The sequence below is a fragment of the Vulpes vulpes genome, chromosome 12 (assembly GCF_048418805.1).
Source record: "Vulpes vulpes isolate BD-2025 chromosome 12, VulVul3, whole genome shotgun sequence".
NCBI lineage: Eukaryota > Metazoa > Chordata > Mammalia > Carnivora > Canidae > Vulpes > Vulpes vulpes.
Window position 1 is genome coordinate 47,119,440 of NC_132791.1, and position 22,448 is coordinate 47,141,887.

At 36.2% G+C, this 22,448-nt stretch overlaps 1 protein-coding gene across 3 annotated transcripts in view; it reads right to left on the reverse strand.

Moving 5' to 3' along the window:
• Nucleotides 1–306: 306 nt before the first annotated feature.
• The window catches only part of UHRF2 (ubiquitin like with PHD and ring finger domains 2), a 77,869-nt gene continuing 55,727 nt past the window's right edge, over nt 307–22,448 (reverse strand). For 2 of the 3 annotated variants that reach the window (XM_026001363.2, XM_026001364.2), the window contains 8 exons: nt 20,428–20,532; nt 14,751–14,857; nt 11,280–11,442; nt 10,442–10,582; nt 8,669–8,765; nt 8,333–8,490; nt 2,294–2,392; nt 307–1,343 (listed from right to left, as the gene is read on the reverse strand). In XM_026001363.2, the coding sequence (XP_025857148.1) occupies nt 1,197–1,343; nt 2,294–2,392; nt 8,333–8,490; nt 8,669–8,765; nt 10,442–10,582; nt 11,280–11,442; nt 14,751–14,857; nt 20,428–20,532 (1,017 nt within the window). In that variant the 3' untranslated portion in view covers nt 307–1,196. Of the gene's footprint in view, nt 1,344–2,293; nt 2,393–8,332; nt 8,491–8,668; nt 8,766–9,677; nt 9,992–10,441; nt 10,583–11,279; nt 11,443–14,750; nt 14,858–20,427; nt 20,533–22,448 lie in introns of those variants that run through there. The other variant, XM_072728401.1, reaches the window with a different exon arrangement.

A 22,448-nucleotide genomic window follows, 5' to 3' on the forward strand; every position in this document is an offset into this window, starting at 1 on the left:
TGGTGCTAAACCGCTGAGCCACCCAGGCTGCCCAGAAAATGTCTGTTTTGAAATATAAAATGAGAAACACCTGAGTGGCTCAGTAGTTGAGCATCTGCCTTCAGTTCAGGGCTGAGTCCCACATCAGGCTTCCTCTGAGGAGCCTACTTCTCCCTCTGCCTATGTCTCTCTGGCCTCTGTCTCTCATGAATAAGTAAATAAAATCTTAAAAAAATATATGTATATATATGAAATATTCTGTGATTAATTCTTAAAAATATGCACTATTAGCCAGACAAATGTACATAAATGAAGCAAGATGAGTTATTTTTCTGGTCATAAAATATTTATTAAGGTATACTTTAGGGAATATAGTGAATATAAAATTTAGGGTCACAATATGAAGCAATTTCAGTCCTCTCAAAAGTCAGCCCAGCCCTCAATGCTCTGCAGATGTAAAACCACTGGTGAGACTCACTAAAAGCAGTTTGACTAGTACAGAACAGGCTTTCATGAACATTTACAACTAGAGCATCTGAATACCTCTTGTAAGTGCAAAACCACACCACATTACACTAATGCAGCAACAATGCATTCATATTGTTCTCATTAGTCATTAGTAGTCAACTTGCATAAAACACCAGAAAAAAGCACAATGGCGCTCACAAAATGGGCTAAAAAATGAACCTGTCCTTGCAAAACACATTGTAATGGAAGAAGACATTAAAAATACATAATGTGTATTATGCACAATACAGAAGCTGCGTTCCAAAGATCTTGAGTGTCATTTCCTTTTCTGTAAAATCAAATTACACGAACCAGGCACAACTAATATTTGGGAGGCAGTGCGTAGCTAAAATTTCATTTAACTAATTACTCAATGATTTAAAAAATCCCCATAAGTCTTTTCTGTCCTGAGGTAGTTGCAAAATAAATCATAACTTGGATATCAACTAGAGCTGAGGCTTTGACTTCTTACTCATTTAAAACTAGTTGTTACTGACAGGAACTACCTTTTGATATTTAAAAGACAGTTGAGAAATGGGCCTCTTACTACACAAACAACATAATGGCTATGTAGGAAAGAGGATTAGCTGCTTCAGAACGTGAGAGATATGGTCCACCATTGCGCTTCCACCCTCCCCGCTCCCCCCAACCATTTTAGATTCCTTATTGTCCAAAAAGCCATCAAGAGCAACACAGTAGAAGTAGACAAATCATCGTCCTTTGCTGTAGCCAGGGAAGAAAAGGTCAAGTAGAGTCTGCAGAATCTCATTGGGAATCATGAGATAATTCTGGCCCAGATCATGTCGGCAAGCAGGGCAGGAGAAAACTTGAGCCTTAAAGGAGCGCTGTAAGCAATCCTAAGGCAAAACCAAAAACACAAGAACATACCCAATTTCATCAGAGTAATAGTATGTAGAAAAGTCAATGATTTATACTTTTAAATAGGAACTAGAAACTTAGGATGAATCTGCACTGTGAAAACTTGTCTACAAACACAGATTCAAGTTCTACTTCTAGCACACATGGTGAGACTTTTGGTAAATGACCAACTTTTGTGTGCTTTCATTTTTCCTCATCCAATAAAATGAGAGTGTTAGAATTCATGTATGGTTTCCACTACCTTGATCTTCCAGGTTGGATTTTAATCCTGTTCTTTCATGATAGAACACCTAAAAAAAATTTAGGATTCCCTTGCTCAGAACTAAGTTATACATTTCATCAAATCACCAACGTAGAACGTATCTTCCAGAATATATAGGTCAGGCACAAACACGTATGCGAAGGGTTTACTTCCATTTTAGTAAAGAAACTAAAGTTCAGAAGTTAGGTCAGGGCACATAACCACTGAGCAGTAGAGCAGGACTCCATCTGTGGTTTGAATAAAACTCAGTTTTTCCCTTCACACCACACTAATAATATAATATTCAACTCCTCTGGGCATGCTGCCAGACAGCATCTGTTTTGGATTCCATTAAGTGGATGCAATTATTTCAGTTTGCATTATAATATAGGAAACCTATATAAGCTATAACGTAAAAAACAGCAATGACACCACACTTTCTTCTCCATTTCAACCTCTTCTCAATAACTACAAACATGATAACATACCCCAACTATACATATTCGACTATTACTGCACAACTAAAACAAACATTGCCACCAAAATGTAATGAATTAATTCTTAACTGACAAGGTTCCACAACTGTTCTGCTGCACAGAAATATGCTTTACATGCTAAAAACATGTTTGGGGGTTAGTGGATGCTTTCTCGTCCTAACAAGGGAAAATGAGAAAGAAATCTACTTACTTTACAGACATTATGGAGGCAGTCTGTTGTCACTGGCTGGTAAACTAGCTCCTGGCAGCAGACACACATAAAAGATTGTTCCAATTTTTTCAGAAAATTCTAGAATGATACCCAAGGGGAAGAAAAAAGGGTTATTAGCATTTCATAAAATAGTAATAAGATTTTAAGTAATTAGGGAAAAAATGTCTTTGTCACTATAATACATTTTCTATTAAAAAAAATGATGATAACCATAAGCAAACATATAAAATAAAATTGAAGAAACTCTATTCATTCTATTAAGATATACACTTAGTTTTAAACCTTAGAATTGGATTGGAAAAGGTGCAAAGTCAAAATATACAGCATTAAAAAGTGAACGTTCCCGGATCCCTGGGTGGCGCAGCGGTTTGGGGCCTGCCTTTGGCCCAGGGCGTGATCCTGGAGACCCGGGATCGAATCCCACATCGGGCTCCCGGTGCATGGAGCCTGCTTCTCTCTGCCTATGTCTCTGCCTCTCTCTCTCTCTCAAGAAAATAAAAAATAAAAAAAATAAAAAATAAAAAGGAAACCAAGTTGGATTCCTTTAAAAAAAAAAAAAAAAGAGAGAAAAAGTGAATGTTCCCCTTAAACCTCACATTCCAGAGATGACTATTATCCCCTTTAAAACAATCACAGACATATGTTAATAAACTGGAATTTAAATAAAAACCTGAAAAAAAAAAAAACAACCATGGACAGCTTGTCTCAAAGTCAGCACATACAGATCTTTTTTCAAAAAACGCTGGTGTATTCTAGTATGTGAACATATATTATTTATTCAGTCTTTTGCGGTTATCATACTTCAATATATACTTTTTAAGATTTTATTTATTTATTCATGAGAGACACACAGAGAGAGAGAGAGGCAGAGACACAAGCAGAGGGAGAAGCCGGCTCCATGCAGGGAACCCGACGTGGGACTTGATCCCGGGTCTCCAGGATTGCGCCCTGGGCTGAAGGCAGCACTAAATCACTGAGCCACCTGGGCTGCCCTACTTTAATATTTTTTAAGCTAAAAAAATAAAAGTACTAATACTCTGTATCTAATGCTTTGTGAAGAATCAACATTTATTCTCATAGGATTATCTTCTGTGGTATGTTGCCTCAAATATTAAAAAATCCCATATTTTCCTAATGCCAATCTTTATTCAAACTGGGACTAAATTATAAAGTCTAGTAGAGCCATCTTGGGGCCCCTGGGTGGCATAGTTGGTTTCAGTTCAGGTTATCATCTCAGGGTCTTGAGCTCAAGCCCCATATCAGGCTCTGAGCACATCAAGAAGTCTGCTAAAGCTTCTCTCTCCCTCTGTCTCACCCTGTGGCTCGCCCATGTGCTCACGCTCTTTCTCTCTCAAATCTTTTTTTTTTTTTTTTAAAGATTTTATTCATTTATTCATGAGAGACACACACACACAGAGAAGCAGAGACAAAGGCAGAGGGAGAAGCAGGCTCCATGCGAGGAGCCCGACGTGGGACTAGATCCTGGGATGCCAGGATCACGCCCTGGGCCGAAGGCAGGCACCAAACCGCTGAGCCACCCAGGGATCTCCCCAAATAAATAAATCTTAAAAAAAAAAGTCAGAGCCATCTAAAGCAAAGATGATCAAATGGGTAGGTACTTTTATGCTCATCAAAAGCCATTACTGTTCCATTTTACCCTATTGTTTCTTTTAAACTAGAATGATAAGTAGTTTTTTTGAATAGTCACATGCTAATCTTCCATTCAGTTATTTTGGGTAGTACAAGAATATATATATATATATATATATATATATATATATATATATATGCCCTACTTTAATATTTTTTAAAAATATTAAAAGGGCCAAAAAAAGGGCCAAAATCACCCACAACCATCCCTTCCCCAGCTTCTGCCAGAAGCAGCAAGACTTAGATGAACAGAGCACTAGTAAGGTCTTCCACTTTATCCTTGCCTGGCTCCTGCTCCCGGGCCCGAAGTACTTTCATAACCCGGTAACCACACCCTGGGTAGCGTCAGGAGATCGTTGGGTCGCCGCCTCCTGGGCCACCGCGCTAGGGGACCGCTGGGTCGCCGCCTCCCGGCGCCTACCCTAAGCTGGGGGAGCCCTGGTGGGACAGTATGTATTTCAACTGGGAACTACTTTCTAGTCTGTGTGGGCTACTGAACCACACCTGCCCTCAACACAGCCACTCATCTGGAGCCCAGAACACTTTGGAGCCAGACTTAGACCTGTCTGCATAGGAGCCATCATCCACGAGCCAAAAGGAGTCAGACAGCCTCCAGAGAACAGGGTACTACAGAACATTGGACAGCTACCTGCCATGGCTGGCTCTTAGCCACATCCGTCCAGCTCTGGACACACCCCCCAGAGATGGAGATCTGTGGTGGTGGAGACCTCCAGAATGATGCTGTCCTCCCCTACTCCACCCTGGATACATGCTACTTTTGAACCATGAGGCCTTAGGACCATATGGCCTTAGGAAAGCTGAAGGATCAGCCTGGGAACTTGTCTCTTCATTTAGTCCCTAATAAGACAATAAATGTGTTTTTAGAGGCCTTTCATAAAAAAAAAAAAAAAAAAAAGACTACTATATATACTAAAAGTATACTACTAGTATATACTAAAAGTAGACTACTATATATATAAAAGAGATTTGTCTCTTCATTTAGTCCCTAATAAGACAATAAATGTGTTTTAGAGGCCTTTCATAAAAAAAAAAAAAAAAAAGAGACTACTATATATACTAAAAGTATACTACTAGTATATACTAAAAGTAGACTACTATATATATAAAATATATATATATATATATATATTTTTAAGATTTTATTTATTCATGAGAAGTGGGGGGGAGAGAGAGAGACAGGCAGAGAAACAGGCAGAGAGAGAAGCAGGTTCCACGTAGGGAGCCTGACGTGGGACTCGATCTCGGGACTCCAGGATCACACCCTGGGCCGAAGGCAGGCGCTAAACTGCTGAGCCACTCAGGGATCCTCACAAGAATATATTTTATGTCTGTTTTTTTTGGTCAATAAAAAAGCAGAATGTCCAAGAATTTCAGGCAAAAATTAAATCAAAGATCTCATTTCTAAGTTTTACCTTGGAACTTATTTATGAACACTATATAAATTATCAACAAAGTATTACACAACACACTGAAAGAATATACCATTTAGAGGAGATATGGAAAAAAACTCAAACTTTAATACTAGGTACCCTTCTCCATGACACACTACTTTGTTAATGACTGATAATTTCTCTGGTATCTCCATGATATCTCTAACATGTATTACAAATATTATGAGTTCCTACAATGTGTCAAGTACTCATCTGTGTAGTGGTGATAAAAATGCAAAGTCTGTATTTTCATGGAACTTTATATACCTTTCAGTAAGCAGACGAAAAAAATCAATTTCAGATTGTAGTAACTGAGCAAACAAAGCAAATTAAAGCATGAGTAAAGAGTGGCTGTTTCTGAAAGGGTAGTCAGGGAAGGCTTCTCTGAGGACTAGTATTTTGCATAGACTTACAGGAATGAAGGAGTGAGCCACAAGAAGGTGTAGAGAAGCAGAATAGGTATAATGGCTTAGGAGCAGGAACCGGTATTTATATAGCACAGAGGTCATTGTAGCTCAAGCAGTTTGGGCCTGAGAGGGTAGCATATAAAATATATGCATTTATTTAAAAGTCACCATTAGCTAATACTTGAAGTTTCCTGGTTTAATGAATGTGTTCCTGGTTATAAAATCATAAAATCTGCCCACGACAGTAGTATATAAACACCCAGAATAACTACTAGTAGCAAGGTCACAATCATCTCAGGCAGTAAGATCCTGACAATAGTGGACAGCCTACAGAGTATTTTGTCAACTGGTGACTATTTCATATAAAAATAACACTGAAAGAAGAGTTGACAAGTGTTGATTTGCATACGTTTGCCAAGTCTCACAGGATATAATTACTTCAATAATTTTTTAAATTGATAAACAAGATATACATATTAAAAGTATCACACCGAAGCCCAAATACACATGTCCAATCCAGTCAACAGATGTGCCAAAGAACTTCCCAGTACACTTATGTGGCCTTTTCCTTCACCTATATCTACTACTTTGTCTCTTGCCTACAAAGGAGCTGGAACTCACCTGAGTTATCCCTAACCAGCTGTATCCTCTCCAATCAGAATAATTAGACTATGGTCAACAACTGTTGGCTGTATCTTGCCTTCTCTAAGTGAAAATGACTTACCAGAATCAGATTCTCATTATGCCTGGGTCTCTTGGCTAAAAGCAAGTTAACACTTCACATAGAACTAAATTAATTTCCTTCTGTCCTCCAAGCATGTAAGTCTCATTTACCAAGAATAATCCAACATTTCACTTTTATAAGTAAAGGAAATGATGACTCCAATATAAATCTAAAGACTATTTGAAGGGTATGTGCCTGGGTAGCTCAGTCAGTCAAGCATCTGACTCTAGATGTCAGCTCAGGTCATGATCTCAGGGTTGTGAGACTTGAGCCTGCATCAGGCTCCCCCTACTGGCTGTGGACCCTACTTAAGATTCTATCTCTCTATCCTCACAACACCACCCATGGTGCTCTCCTTTAAAAAAAAAAAAAAAAGTATTTGATATATCTCTAAAAGCTTAAAAATTAGGGGCACCTGGCTGGCTGCCTCAGTCTGTAGAGCATGAGCCTCTTGATACTGGTGTTGTGAGTTGAGCCCCATGGTAGGGGTAGAGATTACTCAGAAATAAATACATACATAAAATAAAATGAATAAATAGGGGCACCTGGCTAAATCTGGCTCAGCTGGTAGAGCATGTGACTCTTGATCTTGGGTTTTTTTTTTTTTTTTTTTAAAGATTTTATTTATTTATTCATGAGAGACACAGAGAGGCAGAGGGAGAAGCAGGCTCCTCAAGGAGACCCTGATGTGAGACTCTGGGATCACGCCCTGAACTGAAGGCAGATGCTTACCTGCTGAGCCACCCAGGCATCCCAATCTTGGGGTTCTGAGTTTAAGCCCCATGCTGGGTGTAGAGATTGCTTAAAAGTAAAATCTTAAAAAAAGCATATATTTTATATGAATATATAAATATATATTTGAAATGAATATACAAATGTTTAAAAATTGTACTGGGGAACGTTCTTCCTTAATACTGGTGACTATTTCTCAAATAAAAAGCCACACAAAAACAGAGTTCTCTTTAAATTTAGACAGAGAGAGAACTAACCCCATTTCAGACACATGAGAAGTTCTGTATTGCACAGACAGAAATAAAGGGAACATTGGAAAGAAATTACTAGAAGATGACAGGATAAAAATTCAAGAGGAGGCTAAAGCTCACTCACAATAGTTGCACACAGGGAACAAACCCAGAAAAGTAACTATATTACACCTAGCAACGGGTTGCTATCTAATAAAATGGAATATTCCAACTTCAAGCATAATTAAAGACATAATAAAAGTGAACCAAGAAGGAATAGACAATTCACATTTGAAAATTCCAGCTTCTAGGATTTGATAAGCATTTGCATAATACTGCTTAACAAAATAAAATCCACACATCAATTTTAATTTCTTTTCTCTTTAAAATTTCATGACTACCAAAAAGTGGGAAAAAAATCCAAAACATAAAGTATTTAAATAAATCAACATTATTTTTTTGTTTTTTGTTACTACCAGGTTAAGCATGTGAATTGCTTAAGACTTACACCATCAGATAACTTTGAACTACAGCAAAAAATTTCCTGATGAGTTTTAAATTAAGTGTGCTATACAAACTTAAAATTCTTCCCATGAAAGGTGCCTTCAACATAAATGATTAGGTTCAGGCACAGAGAGGTCAAACCAACAAACTAAGAGGCCTAAAATCAATTAAAAAGCACTTAAAAGTTTTACTTTAGATTATTTCTGAAAGGTAGTGGCCCTGGATGAGATGATTACATAAAAACAAAGTTTTGACTGACTTGTAAGGATATTAATTTTCACTATTTGTTAATATTACATTATGAAAAAACCTTTACATACTGGACCTTCCACAAGAGATGCAAGCACTTCATCCCATAGCTTCTGGTTTTGGTGATCTTCTCTAATTAGATGCTGTTGTTGAGGGGTTAGTTGGAAAGCCTCAACTGCTTCTGCTGAATCTGATGTTTTTAACACTTTGGAGGCACTTGGACAATCACCTAAATTTATTTAAAAATACATAAGCAGACTTATGAGTGGTTCCAAGCAGAACTATGAGATCAAAGAGTTAACTGGCACCAGTAATGTTTAATTTCTTATGAGTTGCTCAATTTATTGTCTTAATATTTTTATCAGTAAATATGTTTTACAGTATTTATGTTCACAATCATTACCTACCATCTGTAGACGGCCTTTTCGAGGCCTCACTGGCCTGCTTCTTTGACTGTCCTTTAGTCTTCTTCCCTTCCTTATCTGAAGGGTAACCTACTGGATACTGAGGTGGGGGGAAAAGTACAATATAGATTTAAGCTTCACAGAGAACGGGGTGGTTTCTAGATGCTGCTGAGAAATTAAAAAGGGGAGGGGTAAGAGTATATTTTTCCTAAACTGACTTTATATATAGGAAACAGACATTTAAAGGACAGAAGACCATCAATATCCCCAATTCAGTGTAAGACCATGTAGTTTTGACTGTTAAGATATTCCATTTCATAAAATAATGATCTTAGTTTCAGCTCTAAAAGAAACACAAGTTTTCAGCAGATTTGCCTAAGTGGCTTAAAAAGTTTAAGAGAAGAATCTAGAAATAAAGTGAAGAGATCAACCAGAGAGCACAGGATAGTCCTCATACAGATGGTATTACACTCAGTTGTGGATCCAATCCTTAAAAAAGAAAACAACTCCCACCCTCCCAACATTAAGGGCCAAATTTCTTATCTCCCAAAATAAGAGGGGAAATGGGGCTTTTAAAAGACCTAAAGCCACTAAATTACTGAATTCTTTATCAGCTAAAGGTCAGATTTTAAGGAATAAATTCTACCTATTTGTGTTTTATTGGATACCCGTTTTTTTGGCGGGGGGGGGGGGGGGGACATGCTTTGTAGATAACCCTGATATTTAAAGCTTAACATGTTTCAGGCCCCATCAACATTATTAACTTATCACAGTAGATGGGCTTACATGCTTCTGCTTACAGTTTCACATCTAACCTTTCTAGAACATTGCTCTGCTGAACAATGAATCTAAAAAAATCTTTTGAAAATGGATTTAATAAGTTATAAAAAGAATTATTTTGGCAGTTATTTTAGCAGCTGATGGGTCTCATTTAATTAATGAAACAATTAATTCTTCAAGTTTAAAAAGAAAACAAAAACAGACAGACTTGCACTAGAAAACACACACTCACCTGCCTGGGTGGTCAGACACTTGCCCATAGTTCAGCCCCTACACATGCAGTGTGGGCAGAGCCAGGGGAAATGAAAAGCTGGTAGTCTTTACAGGAAGCACAACAATGGGGAATGATGGAGGATGAACTCAAACCATGCTCTGAAGTCAGTGTCAGGGACAGTCTAGGGTGCATAGGCAGTGGATGGGGAATGTAGCCATACCATCCATTATGCACACAAAACCAACAAAGTCTTATATGGGTTAACAGCTGAACATGGGCAAAGGGGAAAAAAAAGGCAAAGCACTAAAGGTGGTGACAGGACAGGGAAGCAGCTTTGAGGGGGAAGAGAAAAAAGGGGTGAGGAAAAGTGAGAAGGGTAGGAAGCAGACCACTCTTTCAAGCCACCTCCCCGTTCCCCTACCAGAAACATACCCCGTGCCCTCTAGAATACATGTCCCTTCTTAAGGCCTCCTTTATGTAAATTTTATGTACCCCATCTCCCTCATTGTTCAAGTCATTTCCAAACTGAATTGGAAATATTTTACTTTTCATTAAAGGCCCAGGTTTTCCCAAGCACAATGGTTGGTCTTAGGGGAGTCTTGACACCGAGAATGCTACCTTTTTACTTGTTTTCCTCCTGCATACTTGCATGATTTCATTCCTCACCCCTTACAGTCTACTGATTGATTGCTGTGAGTTGTATCCAGTGTTAAGGCACAGAGATACTACAGAGGTATGCGTTTTTGTGAACATACAAGTAGCCTAGACAAATGTAATCTAACCTGTAAACGTAGACAAAGTCTCCTTGACCGTTCTATTCCTTCTGAGGTCCAAGGAGCAGGTTCAACATCATCTCTTCTTAAAAGGTAGCGCCAAACCAAGAATCCATGGCTTGATGAAATCTCTGGCCAGTATTTCACCACCTAAATCATAGTATTTTGTAGTTTGAGATTTAATATTTAAGCTTATTCATAATGTATTATTAGTTTACACTTGACTGAACTAAATGCAACTTCAAAATATACTTGCTTTGCTATAGGAATAGTAAATAAAAGATATTTTTTTTTCAAAGCACTAAAACATTGCTTTGACTTTATTTCCTAATTAAGATAGTTTCCATTTAAGTACACATTGCTATAAATTTGAAATATTAACAGGATTATGCTAATAGAATCTTGCATAACAGTAGATAAAAATGGTGGCAGTAAATGCTTCTGTTTTTTAAACAAAGAAAACAACCTATTTTACAAACTGTAACATGCTTGGCTTTGAAATCTATTACAATTAAAATAATTATAAAGATGTAAAGAATCAGTATCTACAATGGCCACATTATGCAAACAGTTTTATCATAGAGAATATATACTTGTAACCCCAAATTTAACTCTGCCCTTATAGATTTCAAATAAGCATTAAGGGAAAAGCATCAAAGTTAGGAGGCTCACTTTGTGCATCTGTTACATTTCTAGAAAAAGTACCAACTTTTCTAGTTGGTAGAAATACCAACTAAGGTGATCTACCGTTTCCTTTAGCCCACCCCAGTAGAGTAGTTCCCCATGGCAACCCTGTCTTGAAAGCCCAGGAAGAATGACGAACAAGATGTCATGCCAGATAGAGCACCTTATAAATGCCATCATATCTGTTGCCTTCTTCAGGAGCATATTTGCTGATCTTCCTCCCTTTAAAACTGCGTATCACTCTGACTGGCTTACCAGCTCTCCAATTCCGAGACTCTGCTCCAATTTTATCATCCAATGGAGCATCACAGTTTAGGGCCAATGCCCTAAAAAAATAAAACAAAGTCTTTATACCAAGTAATCTTTAAGTATATAATCGCATTATTAGCTCAATTAAAAGGTGAATTATGCCTTACCTGATGGTTAAGATTCTATGATTCTTTCCATATTATTCCAGATAATAGGATTATGCTTTCCCCCACCAGCAGAGAAGACAAATCAGTTTTCTGATGTCACCCCCAAGCCAGGGGATTGGTTCTCAGATAGCCTGTAGGGTTCTTCTGAAAGTAATAACATCTGTGCCACGTATAATAGAAAACAACTAGAAATACATGGAATTTTTTAAAAATAACGTTTGTTGAGGGAAGGGAGAAAGTTGGAAAACTAAAGCAAGTGATTGTTGTAGTATTTATTTTTGATAAGGGAGTGAGGTAAATTGCTGGAATAATGTAGAAAGAAATTCAGGAAAATAAATTTGTCAGCAAGGTACAAATGACCTTTCTAAGTCTACTTTCCACATTCCAGACGAGAGAGATTCCTTAATGTTTAGAAGCTATTAAAGAACAAATTTAATATGAGAGTATCGTTTAAAAAGACTTCCAGTAAAAAGTTTAAATAAAACTGAAGCATTCAAATGCCTGTATTAAGTCATGACGATAAAGATTTTTGGCTCCTCCAGATCACTATTTTTACAATGACACATGAACAAGGAGGAACACTGAGGGCAAAGCGCCTGATTTATTTGAAGCTTCCTTAGTATGTGTACTCACTTAGTAATTAATCAGTAAGGTTATGTTAGAAGACCTTTCTTGGGAGAACTTAGTCCTGCCAAAAAACAAAAACAGCAACAACAAAAAAAAAAACCCAAAAAACAAAACAAAAAACCCCCACCAAACTAGAAATTATTTTCTTCTTCTCAGATATCTACTTCCTAACTTCAGTGAAAAGAAACTACTGAGAACATATAAGATTAAAATACACACACACACACACACGCACACACACACACCCCGAATTTGGTAAATTCAGATATGATACAAAGTACTTTTTCAAGGTATAATTCTTTTTATGAAGGCTAAAAAAACAAAACAAAACAAACACCCAAAACCAAAAAAACAAAACAAAAACACAAAAAAAGGCCTCATGACCAAATGTCTAATCTACTCAAATCTCTTGATCAGTTATATTGTTAAAGTAAATGAAGTGTTTTGTTAAAAAAAAAAAAAAAAAAAAAAAGAAGTCTTATAAATGTGGTCAAATAGTTAAAGTTTACCAAGTTATCTTTTTCATCTCAAAGGGAGATCCATTAAAATCTCTCAGAGGTAGAAGAAAATGTAGCCAACCTTCTAGGGCTAGTATTCCATCTTATTAATGTAATACCTATTAAGATATACATGCTTCATCTCAAAGAGCTAGGAAAAGGACAAATACTCTTTTGATATTAATGAGGGGAATACTTTGGTGCTTACAGGCACCTTCATTCAGAATGATTGTCACCGCTAACTGGCATAAATAACTCACTTCTAGCTTCACATAAGTATGTGAAGAATCCAGGAAGATCAAACTAGGTGAAACAAGGCTTTTTCATAACTCTACAGTTCAATCAATTGCTTGTAACTGCTCTGATAAAGGAAGGACAGGTTACCTTGCTGCCCTCTTCAGTTTCATAAATGAAAGAGCTGAGAAGAAATAGGAACAAACTTCTCAAAGCAAGAAGCAGCCGCCAAACTACCTTTTAGTGGAGAAGCAAAAATGAACTTGACCATATATTAGGAAAGAGTATAATATGTGTCAGAACTAAGGGTCTTTCATCTCAGTTTTCATGTTTATGAAAAATACAGGTATCCTTGCCCAGAGGTCTTTACAATCACAATGCGTACTCAAAGCTTTTCATGTATTAACTTAGTGAATGGATGTCAGAGTCCTTATGATAAGTCAATCCTAAATGGTTTGGAGTTAGTGTTTTATATTTACTACCTTCCTTTCAATATAAATATTTTTACTACTTGTCAATTATTTCCTAATAAGATTATATAACATATGGTACATAGGGTTATACTTGATTCTTTAAAAGCTTGGAAAATATTTACCATGTATATTACAAGTACAGGTAGCTAGTAAACAAACTTCATTCAAGCAAAATAATTATTAAAAGATAAATATAATTTTCAGATTTGACAACTTGAAAAAGCCCCTTTGCAAATTCAAGCCCTTTTGCACTTTCACTGACAAAAATACATCAAAATATCTCTAATTACTTTCAAGATCATTCCTATTGAAGAGCTGCTATTTTGCTAGAAAAAGACTAGCTAGGGATTGGATTCCTGCCTCAGGAATGTTTTCACCAGCAAATCTGACCTGTCTCCTCTGCTGGTTCATTTAAATAATCCTACTGTCAGAAATAATATAGAAGGAAGACATAAAAAACAGACTGTATATAATTTGGTATGCAACAAATTCTTGAAATCATACTGGCATATTCTTTACTTCACACGGTAATCAGAAATTAAGGGCACACTACTTAAAACCGAGTGATTTAGACTCAAGAAAGAAAAATACTCATTTTTACTCAATAATCCATGAAACACCTTTAACAATAGGATATAGAAATTTCAACTTTATGAAATTGATCAAAAAATTATCAATATGAGAAGTTATAGTATGGTCATTGCTATATGATGATGTGGTTCACTTTATTATTGCTACTAGCATGCATATAAAAACATTTTGAAGTCATTTTTTTTGTTTCCATGAAGTTGGAATATCATTAATACTCCTATAGAACAAAGCTGCACAAGGTGGCTCTTTTCGTAATGCTTTATGAGTATTTACTTAGAAAAGGTCACTTTTATAACTAAGCATTCTCTTTTATAACACTTAAAAGACAGTATTATAAATTCTAAAAGCACCCTGAGCGTGGTTCTGATTAAGTTATCTGATGTGGCTCCCAAAAATAAACGTATTTCACTAGTGAGTTTCCTTTAAAAAGAAGTTTATTACTTTAAAAGATAAATCTGTGTTGAGTAAAACATAACTTTGACCTATGGGGTAGTAGATATGCCACCTTGTCCTCAATTTCAGTTATTAAGGTTCCCTTCCTTCAAATGTTTTAACATGTTTTCAAATACAAAGCACATATATTAAGACTGGGAATTATGTCATTTAAAAAACAGTATGAAGACGTAAGTTAGAATGCTTACATACAATTATATAATAAGGTAATGGGATTTTAAATTTAGATCTTTTAACTCTTAATTTAAGATTCTCCCCTACAGTCTAACTTACAAATTATATTACTATAATCAAACTTTTATACAAAGCCCAAATAGTCTTTACAAACTCTAATAAAGAGTACCTGTTCATGTTTGTTAATGTTTGATCAGCCGACGGTGCACCAATTCTTTTATTACCAGCAAGATTTTTACCACCACTCCCAGTATATGTGAATTCATCACCTCGGTCCTACAGGAAAAGATTTTCAGCATTAAGATACCTAAACCCAAGTATATTCTTGCCGATTCTTATTTTACAGTGAGAACATCTGGTTAGGATGTTATGAATTTACACATTCTCTCAAGGTACGTTGAGAGATATTTGCCAAAGTATCTCAAATGCAGCTGTGTATGTAGTATATCTTCAAGTTATATATCACTTGATCATTTTTAAGTTAGAACTTCTAGTACCTCCAAATGTGGCCATTCTTATATATATAATTGAATAATCTCTAGAATGTTACAAAATAAGATCTTATGGATTAGGAATATTGTTTCATTTAATTCAATGTATTAAACATCAATACTATCTTATAGGTTTTTATAGACTACCATTTTAGTAAATACTTCATATCTGATTTCCTGTCAGCAATCTATGCCATACTCAAGTTTGCTGTTAAACTTCAAAATTAAAAAAAAAAAAAAAAAACTTCAAAATTAAAATCCTAACAGCATAGTAAATTCCCCACATTTCATACTGTATAGGTTCACTCAAATTACCTTCAGGTGAAATAACTGCCTATCATTATAAAGAACATTGGAAAAGAATTTAAAACGTAAAATTTGTATAAAGTGTCTACTAAATATGAGAAAAAAAAACATGCCAAAGGAAGTAGATCTTACATAAACTAGGACCACAAATACCTCTGTGATAGCTACAAATTTATATTGATATTATTAAGTCTCTATTTGATTCAGTACTCAAAATGAGTTGAGAAGAGTAAGAGTATACAAATTAACTCTACTAACATCAAAATAGTGGTGTTTTTTTTTTCTGATTACAGTTGATGCACATTTTTAGTCTAGGTGTATTAGTGATACAAGTGCATATATTCAATATGCTATGCTCACCACAAATATAGCTACTATCACCATACTGTGCTATTACAATACCACTGACTGTACTTGTTATGCTGTACCTTGTATTCCAGTTATAGAAAGAGTACCTCCTACTACTCCTCTTCACCCATTTCCCCCACCCAATAGTGCTTCTTCTTCATTTCAACATTTTATTAGGCTGAACTTAAGATAACAGAATTTTCCCTACTAAGTCCTTGTCTATAATAAAGGTCAATTATTTTTCATCTTTTCCTTTGGATTAAGTCATAACTAAAATCTCATGTTTTTTTTAAGATTTTATTTATTCATGAAAGACACACACGCAGAGAGAGAGAGAGAGAGAGAGAGAGAGAGAGAGAGACACAGGCAGAGGGAGAAGCAGGCTCCATGCAGGGAGCCCAACGTGGGACTCGATCCCGGGACTCCGGGATCACACCCTGGGCCAAAGGTGGCACTAAACCGCTGAGCCACCCGGGCTGCCCAAATCTCATGGTTTTAAAAATGTTTTTATCTATCCAAAGTCTTGACTTCACTTTTTATTCATCTAATATTGAAGACTACATTTTAAAGACTAAGGCATTAAGGAATTTCATATTTAGTGTGTATTCCATTTGAAGGAAATCTGATAAACTACAAGCCCAGAACACTTCTTAATCAGAAACAGTCTTCCAAATGGTATCTGGATGGACTTCACAAAGTTCATATTCATAACCCTGTCAACTTACACTTGTTGTAGCTATAAAGGAAAAGGTACTGTGACTAGGAGAGCAACCTAAGCTCAGTAGTGTTTAAAATGAAAGAACAAAAATGAAAGTTTCTGAATATTGTTTTCAAAACGCAAATAATCAAGTAAGGGTACTTAAAATTCTATGTCATTAACTCATCTATACTTCAATCATCATACTGACAGAAACCCTTAATTATTAGGGGAAAAAAGAATTGTTGGACTGTCAGAGCTCAGCCAATATATTAGTTCAGATTAATTTCCCTAAGGAAAAATAATCAGCCCAAATTTGTTACTTATTCTAGTCCATGCTCCACAAAGTTGTATCCCTATGGGTCAATAGCCTAAAGAAGATTGCTTATCTGGAAATACCTCATCACATAAGAAGACATCAGCTATAGGAGAAATACTATACTGCCCCAGAGTGACTCAATTTCCCAATCTCGACTCTTCTCTCAAGTTGTAAAGTAGCTGTCTAACACAGTAAGGTGGATGCTCCCATTCCTGGGAGCAAAAGACCTTTATCAAGCAAAAGACCTTTATCTCAATCTTCTCACTACCTGTGACCAGAGACTATAAGGTAAATATCCTAAAGCATAATTAAGATCATTAAACTTTTCCCAGACACTTTTAATGATTCCTTAACTCAAAGCTATCTAGAATAGAGTTTTAATCTCTGCCAGTTTCTCTCATAATATCCCTTATGTTTGGGATGCCTGGGTGGCTCAGTGGTTGAGTGTTTGCCTTCAGCTCAGGGCATCATTCCGGGGTCTTGGGATTGAGTCCCAGATCTGGCTCCCTCCAGGGAGTATGCTTTTCCCTCTGCATCTCTGCCTCTCTCTCTGTCTCTCATGAATAAACATATATTAAAAAATATTGCCTGTTTGCAAAACTGGATACTACCACTACTGCTGATAACAACACCCACCTAGCATTTACTCTGTGTCTGTGTGAAGTTAGGCTAAGCATTATACACATGATTCTTTTAATATTCACATTAACCCTATGAAGTAAGTAATTTTTAATTTCCCTCTGCCTTATTTTATAGATGAGGCAGAGGTTCATTAACTTGCATAAGGTCACTTAAAACTAGTAAGAGATGGCACCAGGACACAAACCCAAAGAGTTTGGTTTCAGAATCTGTTCTGATCACTGAGCAAACTACTTCTCAGGACAACTGTAAAAGGCAGATCATCTTTCTGGGTCCTCATTCCTCATGTAAGGTCACCCTAACAAAGGGCACTAAAACTAGCATTTGATTGTCAAATTACTAGACTAAAATATTAACTAGTTTATCAACAGGTATTCAGTAGTTTCACTTCCATTTATCTGAACAGAACAAGGATCATGGGGTCCATGAATGTTATACTAATGGTTTCAAAACATTTTTTCTCAAATGAGAAAAATTTATTCACATTTCCTTCTCCTATATCTGTAGATATGACCTGCCTGCACTAAGAGATCAAAAGATTGAAATTGCTTATAAAATATATTAACATCTCCAGATACATGTTAGCTGGCAATCTAAGCCCATGTGTTTTAGTTCCAAAATGAATTACCGTTACATTATTTAATTGACTGAGAGTTAATTGCTTAAGACACATAATTAAAAGCTCAACAGTACTTTTCTCTACAAATGTTTAATGTTTGACTAGTAACCATATTCAAAAGATGAGGAAAACGGGAATAACCATCCCAATTCAACTTGGTACTTGTTTTCACTTCCACATGTTTATATTTTGTATATTAAGATAAGCTTCTGCTATAGACAATACAATTGTTTGAATCCTTGTTATATACTAATTCTACATAAATTACCTCATTTAATATCAAGAATTTTGATATAAAATGGTGATACTATTTTTTCTATTTTACACACGGGGAAACTGAGGTTTACTGGAGTAAAACAATTAGGCCAAGGTCTCACACACAAATGTCAGAGCCCAGATCAAACACAACTGACTTGATGCTAAAAACATGTTGAAAAGATCCCACTTTTAGTTGGCTTGTCTCCTTAAAAAGCCTTAAAAAAAAATTAAGTGCCAACTGTAAAAAGACATACAAAATCCTTGTATTTCTGAAAAATACAGCTTAAAAAATGCATGTTAAATGAGTACTCAAATAATTACCTTGCATATTTCCATCTTCAGTTTCCTTTGCCATGCTAATGTAAATATACTGCCAAATCTGCCTGTCAGAAAAATGGCAAACTTTTCTACCTTTGTCTGAAAACATACATCTTAGCCTCTACATAGTTGCTTTAATTCATCATTATAATATACCACTGAAACAAACCAATAAAACAGACTGGGAGAAAATACCAGCAAACTACATATTCAAATAATACCAGAAAAAAATCTAAATATGTCTCAATCAGAAAATGGGCAAGATAAAAATATATCACCAAAGAGGCTATACACATAGCAAAAAAGCAAATCATGTCCATCATCACCAGCCATTAGGGAATTATCAACTAAAACCACAATGAGATCTCACTACATATCTATCAGAATGGCTAAAGTAAAATAAAGCAACAACACTGAATGAGGGCAAGAATGCAGAGAAACTGGATCATTTACACACAGCTAATAGGAATGTAAAGTGGTACAGTGCTCTGGAAAACAATTTGGCAGTTTCTTAAAAAACTAAACATTCAACTACCTTATAACCCCATAATGCACTTCTAGGCATTTATCAGAGAAATGAAGACTTATATTTATTAAAAAACCTGTACCCAAATGTTTATTGCAGTCATTTGTAAAACTCAGAAACTGGAACAATCTGAATGCTCTTCAAAGAGTGGTTAAACAAATTGTGGCAGACCTATAGCATGGAATACTACTCAGCAATAAAAAAGAATAAACTATTAATATATGCCACAATTTGAGAATTGTGCTGAGTGAAAAGTGCCATTCCCAAAGGTCATACACTATGATTCCACTTACAAAAATTTTTTAAAAGATTTTGAGAGAGAGAGAGAGAGAGAGAGAGAGAGAGAAAGAATATGTGCACCCGAATGAGGGAGGGGAAGGGGCCAAGGGTGAGGGAGACTGAGAATCTCAACCAGACTCTCCACTCAGTGCAGAGCCCCACTCAGGGCTCCCCCTCCCCATGGCCCTGAGGATCATGACCCAAGTGGAAATCAAGAGTTAGATACTTAACTGAGTCACCCATGTGCTCCTCTACTTATAAAAATTTTTGAAGTAACAAAATTATAGAAATGGAGAACAGATTAGTGGTTGTCAGGGGTTAAGGAGAGTTTCAGGGAGGGCAGATATAGTACGTGTGGCTATCAAAGGGCAACATGAGGGACACGTGTAGTAAGGGAAATTTTCAGTGACTTGAAATGTATTAATGTCAATATCCTGTTGTGATATTGTACTACAGTTTAGCAAGATGTCACCACTGGGGGTGAAATGGGTAAAGGGCACCTCTGTAATATTTATAATGCTACATGCCAATCTACAATATCCCAAAATAAGTTTAAGAAGATGAACTGTACAGAGAATGTATTTTCATTGCCACAGTTACCACAAATATAAATAAATCAGAACATATAAAGATTAAAGACTGCCAATTGATTTATCTTGTAATTTTTTAAAAAATTATTTTTATTTATTTTTAAAGATTTTATTCATTTATTCATGAGACACAGAGAGACACGGGGGGGGGGGGGGGGGGGATGAGAGAGGGGCAGGGACACAGGCAGAGGGAGAGCAGGCTCCATGTAAGGAGCCTGATGTGGAACTCGATCCCAGGATTCCAGGATCACGTCCTGGGCCAAAGGCAGGCACCAAACTGATGAGCCACCAGGGATCCCATTATCCTGTAATTTCTATAGAAGTGACCACTTCAACATAAAAACTATGCTAAAAATAAAGATGGGATTTGATATATGCGAGAAAAAGCTTCTGCATTTTACTGAAGTGATCCTGATCAGGACAAGTTCTAAAGAACAAAACTGTATCATGACTTACTACTTCATCTGCAAATCCACCAGCAAGGACAAGAGAATAAGCCCCATCGTTACTTCGACCATGAATTCCACCAACATGTGGCCGATGGACACCTGCTTCGCTCACCTATGAAATAAAGAGAGTCTCAAAATACTTTTGAATAGTAGTTATATTTACAAAATGTTTTCACATGTATTCTTGGAGCCTAAGAGCCTCCAACTAAGAACTGAATGTCATTTACAGTTCTTTTCTACTCACCAATCTTATTTTTTCCCCAACCATATATCCCTTAGGTACTAGGCTGATGACCTTAAAACTGCTCAGACCCAATATTGAGTTTCAAAATAATCATTAAATAATTATCATTTAATGTCTACTGGTCATTACAGCAAAACATGGGTAAAATAGAATTTGTTATCAGTGGTCCAGATGCCTTCCTATCTTATTTCTTCTCCTAATTATGGCACTGCTTGCTAGCCACATCAGAAGGCCAAGAATCATTTTCTTTTTTCTGTGAGAGAGAGTTCATATAAGTGGGGGAAGGGGAGAGGGAGAGACAGAATCTTAAGCAGGGGCTCAATCTCATGACCCTGAGATCATGAACTGAGTCAAAATCAAGTAATAGGATGCTTAACTGAGCATACTAAGCAGCCCAGCCATCCCAGGCAACAGTCATTTTAGCCTCATTCTTCTCCACTATTCTTCAAACCTATTTTGGTCACAAATACAGCTGATTCAATCTCCTAAATCTCTCAAATACATCTTTTTCTACTCAACTGCTATAATCTTAGTTTGAGTCATGAATGCTATAAACATCATTTTTCACTGCCTCCAGTTTTTCCCTTCAAACCCCATTCTACCCATTACAAACAGAAGGATACTTTGAAGAACAAATCTGCTTTTTAATATTCAACTGCTTAAATCATAATTAAATGGTCATATTGTATAGTAAGCCCCAAGTATTACATATTACCTTTTCTCAGTCTGACTCCTATCTACTTTCTCAGCCTTAACTCTTATCCCAGCTTCTCCTTCATAGAACATATATGTTGGAGCCAAAACTATGCCATGTTACCCACACATGCTTCCTAATATGTTAAATTTATTCATGCTATTCTATTACTCCACTGGCCTACTGCTTCTTCCCACGTATCTTCAATTTTGGTTCACTAAAACAGTGTCACTTTGTGTACTTCAAGATCCCTGAGATAAGTATTAGAATTATTTATCATATTATTGTTCTTAGAGAAAAAGAAACTGAAATCCAAGCCTGCATAGTGGGGTAGGGAAAGACACACATTAGAAGCCAATGAGAGCTAATAAAAGCATTAGAACCCAAGTTTAGACCTTGAAGACACCAGGTACTCCAGAAGACAGGACCACTTGATTCCCAACCTCACCAACTCTGATGAAAATAAATCTAACTCTTCCCCATTTCCTAAATGGCATATCCATCCTTGTAGTTGTGCTCAGGCCAACAACCTTAAACTCATCTAAGACTGTACCACTAGAGCTTTTAGAGTTTGGGAATAAATTAGTAACAAGGATACAAAAAAATGAAGCAAACAAACAAGGCAATTAAGAATATACTAAGTGTACTTTTTATTCTATTTATATTTCTTTGTAGTTTTTTTTTTTTTACTGTATTTAAAGAGCTAAAGTCATACTATAAAACATGCATATGGATTTAGCCAAAATTATAATATAACCATTGCAAGGATGGGTAAACAAAGAATGTGTTCAACTAAAAGCTCATCTTCCATAGAAAAAAGTTCATAAACTAAAATATGAAGACAAAAGCAGTAGAAACAAGCTATTTAAAGTGGTTATCTTTGAAACAAAAAGATGAAAAACTTTTAAGTTCTCTATAATGATAAAACCATTCTAAACAAGAAGTTAGAAATGAATACAATAGAGCCTTCAAGATGAAGAGAGAAGTACTTTTATCCTTGGGTTATCTGATCACTTCCTCTGATCAACAACTTAACATTCATTCAAAAGGATAAGCCCCAGGCAAAACACCTGAAGCAAGCTTTCTTGAA